At 33.5% G+C, this 16,497-nt stretch overlaps 3 protein-coding genes across 6 annotated transcripts; 1 reads left to right on the top strand and 2 right to left on the bottom strand.

The window, feature by feature from the left end:
* Window positions 1-37: 37 nt before the first annotated feature.
* Window positions 38-7,889, bottom strand: LOC135841057 (kinesin-like protein KIF19). Its single transcript, XM_065357845.1, has 13 exons — window positions 7,426-7,889; window positions 6,231-6,299; window positions 5,989-6,117; window positions 2,738-2,965; window positions 2,447-2,590; window positions 2,151-2,360; window positions 1,795-2,058; window positions 1,419-1,618; window positions 1,128-1,285; window positions 855-994; window positions 566-779; window positions 353-485; window positions 38-252 (listed from the first exon to the last, which is right to left on the bottom strand). The coding sequence occupies exons 1-13, from the start codon at window positions 7,534-7,536 to the stop codon at window positions 108-110; spliced, it is 2,145 nt and encodes a 714-aa protein (XP_065213917.1). The 5' UTR covers window positions 7,537-7,889; the 3' UTR covers window positions 38-107.
* Window positions 7,890-8,013: 124 nt separating this feature from the next.
* Window positions 8,014-11,316, bottom strand: Dic1 (Dicarboxylate carrier 1). The gene is made up of 8 exons (XM_065357866.1): window positions 11,008-11,316; window positions 10,456-10,588; window positions 10,225-10,380; window positions 9,987-10,153; window positions 9,700-9,907; window positions 9,533-9,613; window positions 9,395-9,451; window positions 8,014-9,308 (listed from the first exon to the last, which is right to left on the bottom strand). The coding sequence occupies exons 2-8, from the start codon at window positions 10,549-10,551 to the stop codon at window positions 9,180-9,182; spliced, it is 894 nt and encodes a 297-aa protein (XP_065213938.1). The 5' UTR covers window positions 10,552-10,588; window positions 11,008-11,316; the 3' UTR covers window positions 8,014-9,179.
* A 141-nt stretch (window positions 11,317-11,457) lies between these two features.
* LOC135841064 (putative RNA-binding protein Luc7-like 2) lies at window positions 11,458-15,944 on the top strand. Of its 4 annotated transcripts, XM_065357862.1 has the most exons (9): window positions 11,458-11,614; window positions 11,734-11,783; window positions 11,881-12,002; window positions 12,122-12,216; window positions 14,442-14,540; window positions 14,623-14,841; window positions 14,919-15,131; window positions 15,214-15,461; window positions 15,545-15,944. In XM_065357862.1, exons 3-9 carry the CDS (start codon window positions 11,942-11,944, stop codon window positions 15,654-15,656), a joined length of 1,047 nt encoding a protein of 348 aa, XP_065213934.1. In that variant the 5' UTR covers window positions 11,458-11,614; window positions 11,734-11,783; window positions 11,881-11,941; the 3' UTR covers window positions 15,657-15,944. The 4 variants fall into 4 exon arrangements, with proteins under 4 accessions (XP_065213934.1, XP_065213936.1, XP_065213937.1 ...); XM_065357864.1 differs by lacking the exons at window positions 11,458-11,614; window positions 11,734-11,783; window positions 11,881-12,002; window positions 12,122-12,216 and adding an exon at window positions 13,243-13,351; XM_065357865.1 differs by lacking the exons at window positions 11,458-11,614; window positions 11,734-11,783; window positions 11,881-12,002; window positions 12,122-12,216 and adding an exon at window positions 13,284-13,346.
* Window positions 15,945-16,497: the final 553 nt, after the last annotated feature.

Genomic DNA, 16,497 nt, shown 5'->3' with positions numbered 1-16,497 from the left:
TTTTAAAGCGTTGAATAAAAACAACAAAAAAAAAAACTCAAGTAAATTTTTGATTTTTCTTAGCTGAGATTTAAAAACAAAAACTTGAAAAAAAAATATTGAATATTTTAAAATGTTATGGGTGGAAAAAGTACAGTAACTGGAATTGGAGATAAGCGTAAAGAGTTTCGACGACTGGTTTCCATTACAGCGTCTACTTTGGGAAGATATGTTTCTGATAAGTGATTATTTGGACGAGATTCTTTTATGGCTCTGAAAAAAAAAAATTAAATTCGTTATCAAATCAAACGTAATGTACGAAGTATAAAAAATAAAGATCATAGTTTTGTGACAAAATTATCCCCGTTCTTACTTTGGAACCGTTGGCAAATGATAAACTTTGCCGTTGTCAAATTCTTTAAAATTACGAAGCGTGGTTTCGTGAATTTCTTGTTGATACAACTGATACAGATTTTTCAAATCCGATGGCATCGGTAGTCTCTTTTCTAAAATTGAAATTTTTTCCAAAATTATTCAATGAAAAGAGATACGTACCTATCTAGGATAAAAATTTGTTAACTAAAACCTTCAATTAGTTGCCTTTGTTTCGTAATTATATTATCGGTGATTTTTTGCTGGTGGCGATATTTTTTCAAGAGCTCGCTGATGCGGTGTAATTCGTGAGTATCGAGTATACGATCTCCTTGCAAAACTAATTTATCCGCTTCCAATTCGTAAACTCTACAAAGTAAAGTAAGTATTTCTTTTTCTGTTTTTGCGTCCGAAGTGAATATCATATTCTGAAATAATTACACTAATTTATATTTGTTCGATTAGACGTAAAATAGCGCTGATTATTTTAGGTAGGAACCAACATTTTCTAAATTTTTCGTCGTGGTTTTGACATCTTCCAATTCTTCCATGATTTGCGTTTTTTCTTTCGAATATCGTTCCAAATCTTCTTCGATCGCGTTTAATTTCACCCATGCTTGATCGATATGTGTGGTTGCTTCATCTGCGTATATTAAAGACAATTTTAAAAATCACTCGAATAGGTACATTTTCATGTACTAGAATTTGATAATAATTACGTTTAATTTTACATAGCCTTCAGACTGTTTTTTTTTTTTTACTCTAATATTTCGTACCGTCATCTTCGTTATTTTCACTATTTTCGGAAGATGTAGAATTCTTGAAACGGTACAATTTTTTATTCTTCGATTGCCAATAACTGAGCACTTGGTGGTGCCTTTCCATTTCGGTGTTTAAGTATAAAATTTGGCTGTCGATATCTATGAGTTTTTTTCTGAAAAGAAATAAACGATAAGGTCAAAGGTGTCAACAGATTTTAGATATACTTAGGTGAGCTGCCTATACCCCTTGCTCTGTGCATCGCTGAATGATCAAGCATAATGTTCACCTGAGATTGAAATTTTTACCTTAGTTTCATTTCTTTTTCGAAAACAGCGACTATTTCTTCGCGGAATTTTTGAACGGTATTACTCTCGTTGATTGGTTCGTCGTCTTCGTGATGTTCGTGTATTTTTAATTTTAATCGTGCAATTTCATTTCGTAATTCGTTAATTAAAGTCTGATAGCGAGTGGCTTCCAGTGCAACACTAGCTACATTTTTATTCACCTACCAAACAGATACATATTACAATAAACCATGATAAAACATTTGTATAGGTATCCTTAATTGCTTTATAATGCAGGTTTCTCTCTCCACCAATCTCCAACTCTCCTTGAATAAGTATTGACTATAAATATGCGTAAAATATAAATGCGAAATGCATTCAATTAATAGGTATTTACATTTTTGGTGATTCCCATCGCTTTGAAAGCATATATCAGCGTGTTTTTGGTTTCATCTCGAAATTCTACATCGGGATTTATTTGAGCTATCATTATTGTACGATAATTTCCGCTCAAAGGTTCGCGTAATAATCGTGTGAGTTTACTATCTCGGAAATTCACATTAGCTACGTCGGTTCCGTTGCTTAGAGCTGTAATACAATTACTCAACGCTAGCAGGGACTTATTTATATGACTACCTTCTTGAAGTTTTTTGCCTCTATTCTGTGAAACATAAAAATAGTTACTACCTATACGTATAAAATCTCTAAAAACGAACGAATAATTTTTTAGTCTCTATATATAGGTAGTCTTACTTTTGTGTGCCTAGCTCTTTCGGATCCTGCAAGGTCTACAAAGAGTAATTTACTTTGTCGTACTGATGTCTTGAATCCGTTGAATTTTTCTCGAGGAAAAGTTTGCCGAAGAATGATGATTAAAATAGCGTGACTCCTGGAAGAACCAGAATTAGCAGCGGTGCTTCTAACTGATCGGTTTTCATTTCCTTTTAGTAGTAAATTTACTGCCTTTGAAATGTAAAATGATGAGATCAATTCCATATATGTAGAATCTGTCTCGAAAATTCCACGAGTACCTAATTTAATTTACAAACCTGTTGGGTTGAATCGACCTCCAGTTCTGTTAAACCCATGATCTGAACGTTGTTGCCACTTCCTCTTAATTCTAAGTTTCCAGATTCGCAGTTGAATAGATCTTTGATACTTTCATTGTATATTTCCAAGTAGGATAAGCTAACCTGCAAATTCATGCCGAAAGAATTTCTCATTATGCGTCATATTTTTGTATCTATCTATGACCTACCCACAATGGGTTGGTATACTTAGTTGGTACTAGTGCTACTGGTATAGGTACAAATAACATTTTAATGAATCGTCAAAATTACCACATATTGATGCGATTGCTGGTGAATTGTATCGAATAAGTCTCGAAACGCTTGTATAATTATTCCGCATTGAGGAAAATTCATTTTATCACTATTTTCCAAATTATTCGTTGACATAAGGGTGTACGTTTTGCCTGAACCGGTTGCGCCATAAGCCATAATTGTTCCATTGTAGCCGGATATGATTTCGCTTATCAAATACTTTGTGGTGAAATTGTACATTTCCTCCTGCGTTCCAAAAGAAATTTAGGTAATTTACATAAATCAATAGTAAGTAAGTAGAATGAATAATACCTTCAGTAATTAATTTGAATTATTCTTTCAAAAATGTTGCTCTTATAAAAGGGTAGGTCTAGGTATAGGCATTAGGCATACCCTCGAAATTTTCTCGTCAGTAATACTGTTTTGAATCGCGATAAAGTTTGGGTTATAATTACAATTTTAATCTCATCATTTCTGAGAAACAATAATATCTTTGTGAACTGCTTGATAGTTGAGATATTTATTCTGAAAATTTATCTTATTCTTTCTTCAGAAAAACTCGTCTCGAAATTTATGAGTGAAGTTTGGACCATCAAATCAACGACATCAGCAGATACTACAGCATCAGCATAGACATTTTCCCCCAACCTTTTGTTCACATTCACACTTCTCATTTTTTTTTTTTTTTTTTTTTTTAAATTGGGAATGGAGATTTTTGAGATATTTCAAAAAATTTCCAGAGATAATATGTTTTATATTCAAGTATAAAACAATAATTTCATCCACTAATCTTTAAAATTATTATCGCAATTTTGAATTTTCTGATTTCTACTGAAGGTACCGGGTGACCAAGAATAGGTAAGGGATTTCGATGTCATCAAAAAGGAGAGAAAATTTCCATTATGAAAATTAGAAAATTAAATTATCATGTAAAAAATGGGCGTTTGAGTGATTGTTTCAATGAAACACGAAATAATCTATTCATTTTGCATCGAAACAATAATTCGAAAGCACTTTTTCTCAATTGTTATTCCATTTTCCAATTTTTACTTAGGGAAATTTTTTTCCCTTTTTGGTTTATCAGAACATATGTACTATCAAAACCCATTATTCTTGGTCACCCGGTAAGTACTGATAATAGTCCGGCATATGACAATAGGAGTAAGTAATTGCAACCCTCCCCCCCGCCGATCCTCTGGGACAACTTTTTTTTTAAAGGGGACATCCTAAGGAACATTTTAAAGAAAACTTGCCAAAAAAAAAGTTGGCCTTACTTACAAAATGGCGGCCATTTTGATTGACAGGTCAGCCGAAATCGCAGATTTTACGTTTCAACATAGGACTTACACGAACTTTTTCAAACTTTACAAAGGTAGATCGAAAGATCATACAAAATTTATCACCTGTCAAAATTTCAAGTGCTAAAGTGGGTTTTTCGATTTTTGGTGAATTTTTGAAAATCGAGTTTAGGGCAAAAATGAGGGAAAAAATCAAAATTTTACCAAATTGATCAAGAAAGCTGAAATTTGAAATATACCCTATTTTCGACATGCCAAATCGATTGGAAACGATTTCAACCCGTTTTGAGCAGTTCTGGAGCCTCCAGCAGATTTTTGAAACTCGAAATTCCCACAAAATTCCATCAAATTGTAGTTGTAAAGCTAAAATTTATTCTAAAAACTAATTTCAATACGCTACGAAGTACTGCATGTAAATTTCAAGTCGTTTTGGATCCTCCAGCGACTTTTTGAAAATTCCTGAAGCCTCCAGCAGATTTTTGAAACGTGAAATTTGCACAAATTTCATCAAAATGGAGATGGAAAGCTGAAATTTACTCTATACTCCAATTTTAACACCCTCTGAAGACGACTTCAGGTGGGTTCAAATCATTTTAGGGCCCCCAGCGACTTCTTTTGAAAATTACTGGAGCCTCCAGCAGATTTTTGAAACTTTAACTTTTCACAAAATTTCATCGAATGGAGATGGAAAGCTGACATTTACTATACACTCCAATTTTAACACCATCTGAAAACGACTTCTGGTAGATTTCAAGTCATTTTATAGCCTCCAACGACTTTTTTGAAAATTACTGGAGCCTCCAGTAGATTTTTGAAACTTGAAATTTCCCCAAAATGTCATCAAACTAAGATGGAGAGTCGAAATTCATTCTGCAAACTAATTTCAATACGCTACGAACTTGACCGCTGGTGAATTTCAAGTCATTTTAGAGCCTCCTGCAACTTTTTAAGGTTGTATGACGTTTTTTTGGAAAATTGAAATTTCTTAAGAGTAGCTGGAAGCTTCAAAACCATTTGAAACCAAACCACCATGTGTCTGCGAAGTAAATTTCAGCTTGCCAACTCAATTTGATAAATTAATGTTGGGGAAATTTCAAGTTTCAAAAATCTACTGGAGGCTCCAGTAATTTTCAAAAAAGTCGCTGGAGTCCTCAAAATGACTTGAACCCACCTGAAGTCGTCTTCAGAGAGTGTTAAAATTGGAGTGTAGAGTGAATTTCAGCTTTCCATCTCCATTTGATGAAATTTGTGCAAATTTCACGTTTCAAAAATCTGCTGGAGGCTTCAGAAATTTTCAAAAAGTCGCTGGAGGATCCAAAACGACTTGAAATTTACCTGCAGTACTTCGTAACGTATTGAAATTAGTTTTTAGAATAAATTTTAGCTTTACAACTACAATTAAATGGAATTTTGTGGGAATTTCGAGTTTCAGAAATCTGCTGGAGGCTCCAGAACTGCTCAAAACGGATTGAAATCGTTTCCAATGGATTTGGCATGTCGAAAATAGGATATATCCCAAATTTTAGCTTGTTTGGTCAATTTGGTAAAATTTTGATTTTTTCCCTCATTTTTGGCCTAAATTGGATTTTCAAAAATTCACCAAAAATCGAAAAACGCACTTTAGCACTTGAAATTTTGCATGATCTTTCGATCTACCTTTGTAAAATTTGAAAAAGTTCGTGCAAGTCCTATGTTGAAACGCAAAATCTGCGATTTTGGCTGACCTGTCAATCAAAATGGCCGCCATTTTGTAAGTAAGGCCAACTTTTTTTGGGAAGTTTTCTTTAAAATGTTCCTTAGGATGTCCCCTTTAAGAAAAAAGTTGTCCCAGAGGATCGGCGGGGGGGGGGGGGTGCAATTACTCCTATTATCATATGCCGGACTATAATTATCATTAAAGAGCACAGTCAGCAAAATCTTCAAAAATTTCAGATTTGATTTGATAAATGAAAAATTGAAAATGATACCAACTTGAGAAGTATCTTCAGCAAAAACGGCATCAAACACGAATTGTTGTTTTTTCGTTGAATTATTGCTAGTTTTGCGTTTACCATAGATATTTTCTGCTTGATTAGTGCCATTGTCTTCTAAAATAATGGTCTGCAATATCGAATCACATTAAGTATTAAAATCGAAATGAAATGAATGATGTTTAATGAATTGCCAAGTTGACAAAATAAAATGTTTAATGATAACTAAAAAGAAGAAATTACCTTGTTATCAATCGCAAAAACTGATCGATTTTGATCTTTTTTGAAAATGGGTCTTATTCTAACGACTACCTGTAATTACATAATAATGAATCAAAATAAATTTGATAATTTATAGCTAAAAGTGGCTCGTTGTGCCTAATGGTCCTATCAGTGTATAATTGGCTATTGGTTAACACTGTAGAGAGCACCTATAAATTCAATAAAATGAAATAAAAAGGACAGATAAGCATAATCGGGCATCCTTATTTGCGAACAAAAATCCCCGATTTTAATGGCTACTTTTCCATGAACCCAATTTTAATGGAAGGGCATTAAACATCGATTATTATCGTATGGCTGTGTAGGTACATATGTTCATCAAATTACTCGTGGGTACTTCACAAGTGAAGGTTATAAACGTATTTTCATCGTATTTCTATTATGTACCTAGTTACCTGCAGACTATCAGCATTGCGAACTTTCAATCGAAATGGAAATTGTTTCGCCGACAGTTTCAAGGTCGTTTCTGTTATTGTTCGAACGTGAATTTTTCACGAGCAGTCATAAAGTTCTACCTCATCAAAATATTCCACTAGGTACTTTTCAACTTTGGGTTTCCGATTCTCGATTCTCATTTTCCATCAGAATGGAAGAAAAGAGAACATGAGTATGGTATCTATACCTACCTACTAGATTTCAATCAAAAAACTGTTGTTCAACTCGAAGAAATTTGCCCAGATTTAGTGTAGTCGAGAGTCCAAATGAATGAGCCCAGAGCAAATTTGCTTTTTCTTCCATAAAAAATTACTCGTGAAAAAATGGCTGAACCATTAGGTATACAATCATTTTATCAATTCGTTTCTCTTGAAAGGAACGAACAGTTTTCTAGTGAGTAAATTTTCAAAACTTTCATCCTTGTGCGTTGGTAATACATCATTACCTATCTGAGGCTTCATAAAGTGGAACAGTTACAAATCGAAAATCTCCCTTTTTGCCCCTCCCATCTATACGTCTATCTATAAGAATTAAGTACATATGTACTTACTACCTACATTTCACTTCTACGTTACTATTCGGTGAAGTTGATTTAGTCAGTGCAGCGCAGAAAATCTTAGTCAGCAAATTAATCTAAGCAATTGACTTTTCTTTTACAAAGATATAAAATTATGCTAAAATTATACTACTGTCTTGAATTTAAAAAACCAAATATTCTAACCGCTATTCTTTCCCGTTTTGAATCCGCTATTCCATTGGAAGACGAAGATAAATATTCTGCACTCGTAGACGTCGCACTAGACGTATCACCTTTCGTATTACTTCGTGACATAATTTCTCATCTCGTAGAACTGTAATGTATTAATCGAATCAAACGAGCATCGTTATTGCACGCGAACAATTTACAATCCAGCACTTACTAAAATCACGAATTAAAAATGGTTTTAAAAATTTGTAACTTTCGTCACGCGCGTAAGCAAATGACGTTTTATTAGCTGGACACTCTAACACTAAAACAAAAAAAAAAGCAAACATTTCACCGTAATAGGTACGTTGAATGCGTTTTTAACCCTTCTACCGGGAGTTTTTTTCCAATGTCCGTTGCTAAGTTGTTTTTAACGATAAAGGAAACCTTGAAATGGCTATTTATGAAGGGGTTGCGCTGACCATTGCTGTGAAAAACACTTTGTTACTTTCACCTTCGTTGTGTTACGATTCAGCGGTGGCATATCGTAAACTTTTTACAAATAAGGGGTAGTTCGCTATAACGTCGATATTGACTCAATCAAATTAATTAAGTGTACTCTCGTCATTTTCAACATGTAATTGCAAAAATGATGCATAATAACAACAAAAAAACCAATGTTAAATACGTTACATATCACCAAAACAATTCACACCATGAATTATTCGACTGTTAATAAGTACACATTACACAAGTAGGTAAATTAAACGGTAATATGCTCGCAAGCAGCGACAAAAAATAGGAAAGAGGGTGACAAGTAGGTATCGAGTCACTGGGTCGATTAATAAATGTAGGAAGGAGCTACTAATTTTCAAAAATACACGCCAATTTATACAAAACTATAAAAACGGATGGATGCCTTATTTAGCTCGTTAAACTTTAAAATGGTATCGAATCACTGGACGGTAAAGATCTATCTATGACGCTGCTTGAAAGCGAATGAACTAGTAATATTATAGCCATTGGTTGTTAATTAACATCACAGCAATAATCAAATTCGTTCGTCATTAAATCTTATAGTCAACTAATCAAATAAAATAAAATGGTTTAAGAATTACATACAACAAAAAACAGAAAATAAAACAAACAAAAAAGGATATTTGACCAAAACCAAAAGAAAAACTTGGGTACAGTACACCAAAATGCAAGGCAATAATAAAATGAAATTTCAATTTTCAATTGTTTTCGTTCTCTCGTTTCAAAAAACTACGAACAGTGTTAAATCTGTTGTAAATCTTCTGTCGTCAATACGATTAATTAAAATGGAAAAATACATCGTTGAAATATTGGAATGTAGACTGGAATTTTTGTTCGCTATTGATCTGACGTAATTTTCATATCGAAAATACGATATCAGTAAAAGTAAAAATTACAGGAAATGTTACGATACCGATTGTATTTTTAAAAATGCTAACGACCACAAAAGACGATATGTATTGAAATTATTTTCAATATTCTTAAAATCGGGAATGTGAACGGCTTCTTAAGAACTTGATAATTTGATCATAACGTATAAGAGCCATCATTGCTCTAATAAAAAAATAAAACTCTTAGGTATGAAACTCACGTACTTCAAAATAGTACGTTAAATGGTAAAAATTGAAAGAAAAATTACAAAATAAAAATGCGAACACCTAAATAACTTAGATAATAAGCAATAAATAACGCAATACGCTTCGAAAGCGAAAAAAATAGCGCACCGGAAGGGTAATTAGAAATAATAATTAAAATTATTCGTCCTTTTTATTCGAAGAAGCAACTGCTTGCGGGTAAAATCCGAAATTCAGTCGTAATTGTTCCAAAAATACGAAAGTTAATATGGTTTGCGGAGCAAGACGCACAAATGCAGGAACATAACCCTAAAAAAACACACACGCATTATATCATTCGTTAGGTGGTACCTTTACCTGTGTTAAGTTGATCTATTGCGAAAAATTAAATTTACTTTAAAAAATCCTACAGGTCCTAGTTTAGCTGTGTATTTTATTAAATCGAAAATACCCTGCGAAAAAAAAGGAAACAATAATGTATCACATATTGGTTTACGTATCGGTGACGATTTTTATAGAAATAGAAGTCTTACAGAAAATTCTCCTGGTTTGGCGTTCATCATACGCGTTTTCAACACGTCCAATGGTTGAGTAAGAGTAGTAGCAATAGCACCCTGTAAACATTCGGAAATCGCGTCAATTCAACAATAATACATCAATGGTGACTATTTTGAAAAAAGGTAACAAAGAGGATACTTACAGCAGCTAAACTAGCCATAAAATGTGTTAATAAGTTATCGGCAAAAACACCGGATGCGATTAGCATTTGCTTGATTTGATCGTAAAATGATAATTGACCGACAGTCATCAAGACTGCGCGAGATGTGGCCATAGAGGCACCTGAGAACAGTCTAGGGAATCCTTCTTCTCTCCATACTCGGAAGACTCCGTCAAAAGCGTGTTTATAACTAAAACATTGAGAAATTGAATCAGTCGTAGTTCAACGAGTCTATACTGAAAAAGAGTAAAAAAAATTCCGAGGCTCACTTTCTGCGTTGCTCTAACGGTAATTTCATATCGTTTTGCATACGAACATTGATCATATCAGCTGGTGTTCCGACGAACCCTCCAGCAGCACCAGCAACAGAGGCTAATAATACGCGCTGATAAAATGGAATGTTTTTATCTCTAGCTGATAAACCCTGCTTACCAACCTAAAAATTGAAATTTTCCAATTAACATTCCGATGCAATTGATTTTAATTTTTCAATCGTCGAATACTTACTTCGTAAATTCCAAACCTAACAGTCGAATACGACAATTGTCGACAAAGAGACGCTGATAAGCCATTGTAAAGTGCTAGGACTCCGTCACTTTTGATAATCTTTACGGTCAAGTTGAAAACTGAAGTACTTCCACCTTGTTGAGTTTGTAATTGCACCTGTGTAAAATAATTATACAATTTATTAGTTCGCTTATCGAATTCCATTTTCAACCATCGAACGTATATATTTACTTTTAACAAATCCAGCGGATGAGTACAGCAGGCAGCTCCAGCGGAACCCAAGCCACCAAAATACCAACGAGCCAATTTCTGATTCTTGTCTTTCATGATTGCACAGTATAATTTATTTGTAAAGGAACTGGAACTGTAAAATATCAAAATAAAATTTCGTGTTTCATGTACCAAAACTTGACCGATACTGCGAACGTATCCCGAGAGATTCAGATTATTAAGGTGATTCGGTACTACAACGGCGGAAGGATAACGACGCAAGGTTAACGACTTTCAAGCTACGATTTGTTCTCTAGCGATGGAATTTTTTCTAAAATTTCGTACTCGGGCAATTTGCACTCCAAGTTTTCACTTTCAAGGTAAAATTAGCCGAAAACACGGCATTCATCGAAAACGATTCGCGAAGTTTGAACTTTCAGACTCTGAGATATAAAATTACGAGAATTTCGAAAAAATTCGCTCAAAATTTGAAAGAAATTGGAAAATAAATCTAATAAGATGAATACAAACTAAGAAAACACAATGAAATTAGCGGTGTTTTTGTCAACTTACTTTTAAACTTCACAAGTTCAACGATTTTGCGAGACCGACACTAAATTTCATTTGAACTTGAAAGTTGAAGTACTTGAAATTTAAATCAAACTCTCACCAGAACAGCTATGCACAGCTTTTCAAATTTGTGCTTTCATGTGACCATAATGACTGATTGGAAATGACGAAAACGAATGTTAATCAATCGTCTAATAACCATGTAGGTCATGAAAGACATATCAAAGTTAAAAGGGGAAAATATCTACAAATGAGATAACAAATTTTATGAAGCACGAGCTTTTTGAATCACAAGTTTATAAAATTCAATTTTCCTTTCGAACTTTCATTATTTTTTTTTATCAGTCAACAAAAATCATCACGTTCATGCATGGGCAACACTGTTGATAAGAATCCGGAAGTGCTGCCATCTACCATTGTGAAAAAAGGCAACATTGCGCCACCTCCCCTCCCGTAAGGCAACGCAGCACAGGGCGTTCAATAATAATGAATTATTCGGTTCCTCGATACCTATGTGATGTTCAGTTATTGTGGCATAATAATTAATTTCATGAATTGTATTTCGTTAATTATTCTTCATAATTTAAAAATTCCCATCATGGACACTGAGGTAAATTAATACAAGAGTATTGGTGATGAGTATAACACTCATTTTAAATTACGTTATCGTCGTGTTTGGTGTTTATGGTGTAATCCAATATATTCAAACTTTATGTTTTTCAATTTCAGGCGTAATCAAATCAACGTCTCCTGGAGTAACAACTTTATTTTGGATACTGGTACGTATGTGAAATGAATAGCTATTATTCATCGAAACAATCGATTTAAATATATTTTGCTACCGTTTTTTTGTTAACGTGTGATTGATAATTGCAGATTTGCATCGTCTCACTGGCACAGTTGTATTGTTGACGCTGAAAAAGTACAACATATCATCATGACTGCCCACGACCAGATGAGGGCAATGTTGGACCAATTGATGGGAACTGGAAGAAATGGTATAGTATCCGATTAAAATATATTTTACTTCTATCACGTTCGTGTGTACATTTAAAAATTGGTGCACGTACATGAACTCGTTAGACTCTTATTGAATGCATTTTCCCCCTTATTTTAGGCGAAACAAATAAATTCAACGTTAGATTCGATGACAACCGAGTTTGTAAAAGTTTTCTATTGGGTTGCTGTCCACATGATATTTTATCATCCACGGTGAGTTGATTAAAAATTATTAATTTTGATTTCTTGCGATAAGCTTTTTTCCTTCTTTACTTCTTTAGCCGTAAGTTAAGAAATATAGTTAGAATATTTTCGCGTATTTTCAATACTTATTTCATTTCGAAAATATTTCAATGAAATCGATTCATCGACGTATAACTTGTAAGAATACTCCTGTAATAAGTTAATCTTGGATACTATTTTTCGAAATAATGTATTCAATTACACCACCTGTATTCTTAGATATTAGATTATATCTTCGTTTGCAGTCCTAATTTCTAATTGAAAAGACGGTGTGGAGATTTTTGAATAATTTTATATCCCTACGAACTACCGAGACCGCCGAAATCTAAACTCTAGCGATTTTTTTTTCTTTTTTGAATTATCTTCCGATGCTTTTGCGTAGTAGAAGATAGTTGTGTATGATACAGTTGTTGAAAATTCGTTGCATCCGAATGAGAACCATCAAGTTTTTCTTTCTGTGACGTAAATTTTCATGCTAAAAATTAAACATACGTATTTGATTTATACGATGACGATTTATCGTTACGTACCAGTTTGTTAGCTCTTCTTATAGCGTTTAATATTGTATACTCTGAATACGAATGAAATTTACATTCACGATTAAATTTTCTAAAACGAGAAATTTTCACCAATGCTGACCAGTTTAGTGTATGATGTTAATGTTGTAGACGCTGTATTGGCCTTTATTATGTAGTATCTATTCGATAACTTGTATCCAAATAAGTATAGTACTTCACATAGGATTAATTTAAACTATTAAGTACCTAAATAAAAAATGCTGTATTTAGAAGAAAAAAAAAGAGAACATTGTAATAAAAATGTAAGATAATGTTACCCGAAGATCTGACCTTATCAACGAAAAGAGATGGAAGAAATTGATATATCGAAAATCGTACGTACAAAACAAAATCATTTCATTGTTCTTATTGAAATGTCATTTAAACAAGAAGCAAGTGTCTTGAGTAAACTAACATTTATGTACGATAATCTCTCTAGGAGAATAGTGTTCATATATTATGTTGTGGATGTCCTGCTAAATAGACATATTAGTACACCGGTTCCTGGCAAAAAGCTTTCATGAGTTCTACGCGTGTTTCTGGGTAGCGTAAGTCCGTAAATGGCAAAATATTGAATATTATTAACTATTTATATATTTTAATGCACATCTTGTTTATGTTACTTTACATAATGCGATATTTTTTACAGTTCGGTATCATTATCATTTCGTTTTGTTTTATTATTGTTATTATTATTATCGTTATTACTACTCGTAGTTTAGTTTACGTAAGTAGGTAACTACTTATAATTTTATTATTCACATGTATCGCTAAAGTAGGAAAGGTACAAATCTTGTGACCCATACTTTGCCTTGGATCATTAAGAATGATACAAAATTATAGTTTCTAATTTGCTGGATATTGAGAGAAAATTAATCAAATGATGAAAGATTTAGGCAGATGAAGTGATCATTCGATCGATTATATTATTTTTAGCCTTCTTGTTCGGTATCTAATTGTCTATAGTAAGAGTAATACAATGTTTGCACCTTTTCTTCATCAATGTTACCTTTTTTCGCGTAACTTTGGTAAATATTGCATAAGTTTCGCTCAGTGTTGAAAATTTTCAAATTATTTGAGGAAAAAACTCGAATATTCTGGTCGACAGACGCATTCGTATGTGTCCAAAAATAGTTAACTCGAAATTAAAATCCAAAACCAAAACCAAAAAAAAAAAACGATAATGATAATAACAATAATGACGAACGAGTATTGATAATGATAATTCAGAACGACTTGATTTTTCCTTTCTTATTCGATGACTAACTACGTAGATTGGTTACTTGATGGAAAAAAAATGAATAAATAAAGGAATCGAATCACGTAATATACTGAATTAGGTACATATTTTATGGAATATACCTAAATACATGTATCTGCTGAATAGGGCTACAGTCAAAGTGTGATGAATTTTTTTGCTACCTACGTTTTCGCCTTGTTCAGTTGTTCGACAAATAAACGATGTACGTTGTTGCCTTAATTCGTTATACAAAATAGCCTACATACTTACTTATTACCTATTGTTTTACCATACGGTAGTCTTACAATAGGTAATGATCCTAATGATTACTCGACTGATATTTGATATAATTATTTTGTAATTTTTCCTAGATTATTACATTAAATGTTGTTTTTCAGAGAATGGATCTGGGAGAGTGTCCTAAAATTCACGATCTGGCGTTGAGAGCAGACTACGCTAATGCGAGTAAAGAACGCGATTATTTTTACGATATTGATGTGAGTATATTTCACTGATAGTTTATTAGCTGTTTCTCTTAATGTTTACGATCGTAAATAATAATTTGTTATTTTTGTACAGGCAACAGAACATTTACAAGCATTCATTGCGGATTGTGATCGTCGCACCGAGTCAGCCAAACAGAGATTATTAGAAACGCAAGAAGAGTTATCTGCCGAAGTGGCAGAAAAGGCTAACAATGTACACGAATTAGCCGAGCAAATTGGAGCGAAATTAGCCCGAGCTGAACAACTGGGCGCTGATGGATTTGTCGAAGAGAGTATGAAATTAATGGGAGAAGTGAGTAATTCGTAGGTTGGAATTTTTTCATTCGATATTGATCAAGATTGATTGATTGCGCATTTTTTTTCTCATAGATTGACGAATCACGTAAAAAGAAGGCCGAAGCTGAAGAAGTGTATCGTAATTCGATGCCGGCCAGTAGTTATCAACAGCAGAAACTTCGAGTATGCGAAGTGTGTTCGGCGTATTTGGGCATTCACGATAATGATCGTCGACTTGCCGACCATTTTGGAGGAAAATTACATTTAGGTTTTATTAAAATACGTGAAAAATTGGCCGAATTGGAGGTAAAAAAAAACGATAGTGATATTATTATTGCGATTGCTTTAGCGTTGTGATTTATGATTTTTTTCCTTTCTCTCTTCGTAGAAAAATGTGGAAGCTCGTAAAGATGCCAGAAGAGATCTCGAAAGAACCCGTTACGATAAAAGGGCGCCTCGTAACAACGATCGTGAAAGAGAACGTGACCGTTATGTCGATAGAGGTGATCGTGTGGAGCGATACGATCGAAATGACCGAAACGATCGTAATGATAGGAATAGGGTGGATAGAAGAGATAAGGATAAGTATCGCAAAGAACGATACCGTTCGAGAAGCAGATCTCCAAATCGTTATAGGTAAAGTTTTGGTGTATATCGTGCTTAACGTATTTTAATCTCGAAGATGATATTTTTAATTCATCGTGGTGCATATTCCACAGATCCAGGAGATCGCGGAGTAACAGTCGATCAGCAAAATCAAGATCGACGTCAAGAGATAGAAAACGTGTAAGAAGGTCGCATTCTAGAGAGAAGAGGCGTGATAAAAGATAATAAACGGTAAAGTTTAATCGTTGTTTTTTTTTATAATTTTTGTGTGTCGATTATTCATTGTAATTATCGTATGCATCGGTAGTTCATAATTTTGATTCGGGTAGTGATTTTTTTTCGGGCAGAATTTTCACTCATTTTTCAGTTTATTTGTACTTGTGTACTTGTCTAATGTATTTCTTGTACCTTTTTTTCTCTTCTTCGCCGCCTGTTTGTCATTTCTTTTTTTTTCACGTTCAGAATACATGTAATATTTCGATTGTAGAAACTACGAATAAAATGATTCCTTCATGTAGATGTTTTGATTTACAAGGTCTCTGCAAAAGTACTAGGAATGTGACGAAGTAAATTCGGAAAGGTGAGTGACTATAAAATATAAATCAACGAAGGTTGGAAAATTAAAATTTTGCCTTACAAGGGAATGGTTATAGAGTAGAAGTAATCTTTGCTTTTTGTATTGTATTTGAAAGAGTGACTCGATTTTCACTCAGACCCTTTTCGACTCAAATCGAAAAAAAAAATGAAAAAATATTCATGGTAAAACGATTTATTATTTTTATTATAAATTATTTTAACACGAAAATCAGCCTGATTTTTTCAAAGTAAAATCCATAATCCATTTTCAAAAGCTGCTACCCAAGCAGATTCTTGTAGATTCTAAATCTGCCAAAATCGATCCATCGCCAAAATCCAAATTCTCGAAAATCTGCCAAAATCCGTGTAAAAAGAACACATCTGTCTGTATCCTGTTGAGAAAGTTGAACAACCAATCCCAATCAAGTGATCACTTGCGCGAGTTGGTTCTTATTATGCGCAGGGTTGCGCAGGTTAGTCATCTTCTTTG

Source organism: Planococcus citri, chromosome 3 (genome assembly GCF_950023065.1).
Source record: "Planococcus citri chromosome 3, ihPlaCitr1.1, whole genome shotgun sequence".
Lineage (NCBI taxonomy): Eukaryota > Metazoa > Arthropoda > Insecta > Hemiptera > Pseudococcidae > Planococcus > Planococcus citri.
The sequence above is the reverse complement of the archived record's forward strand: the minus strand, read 5'-3'. Positions and strand labels throughout refer to the sequence as shown.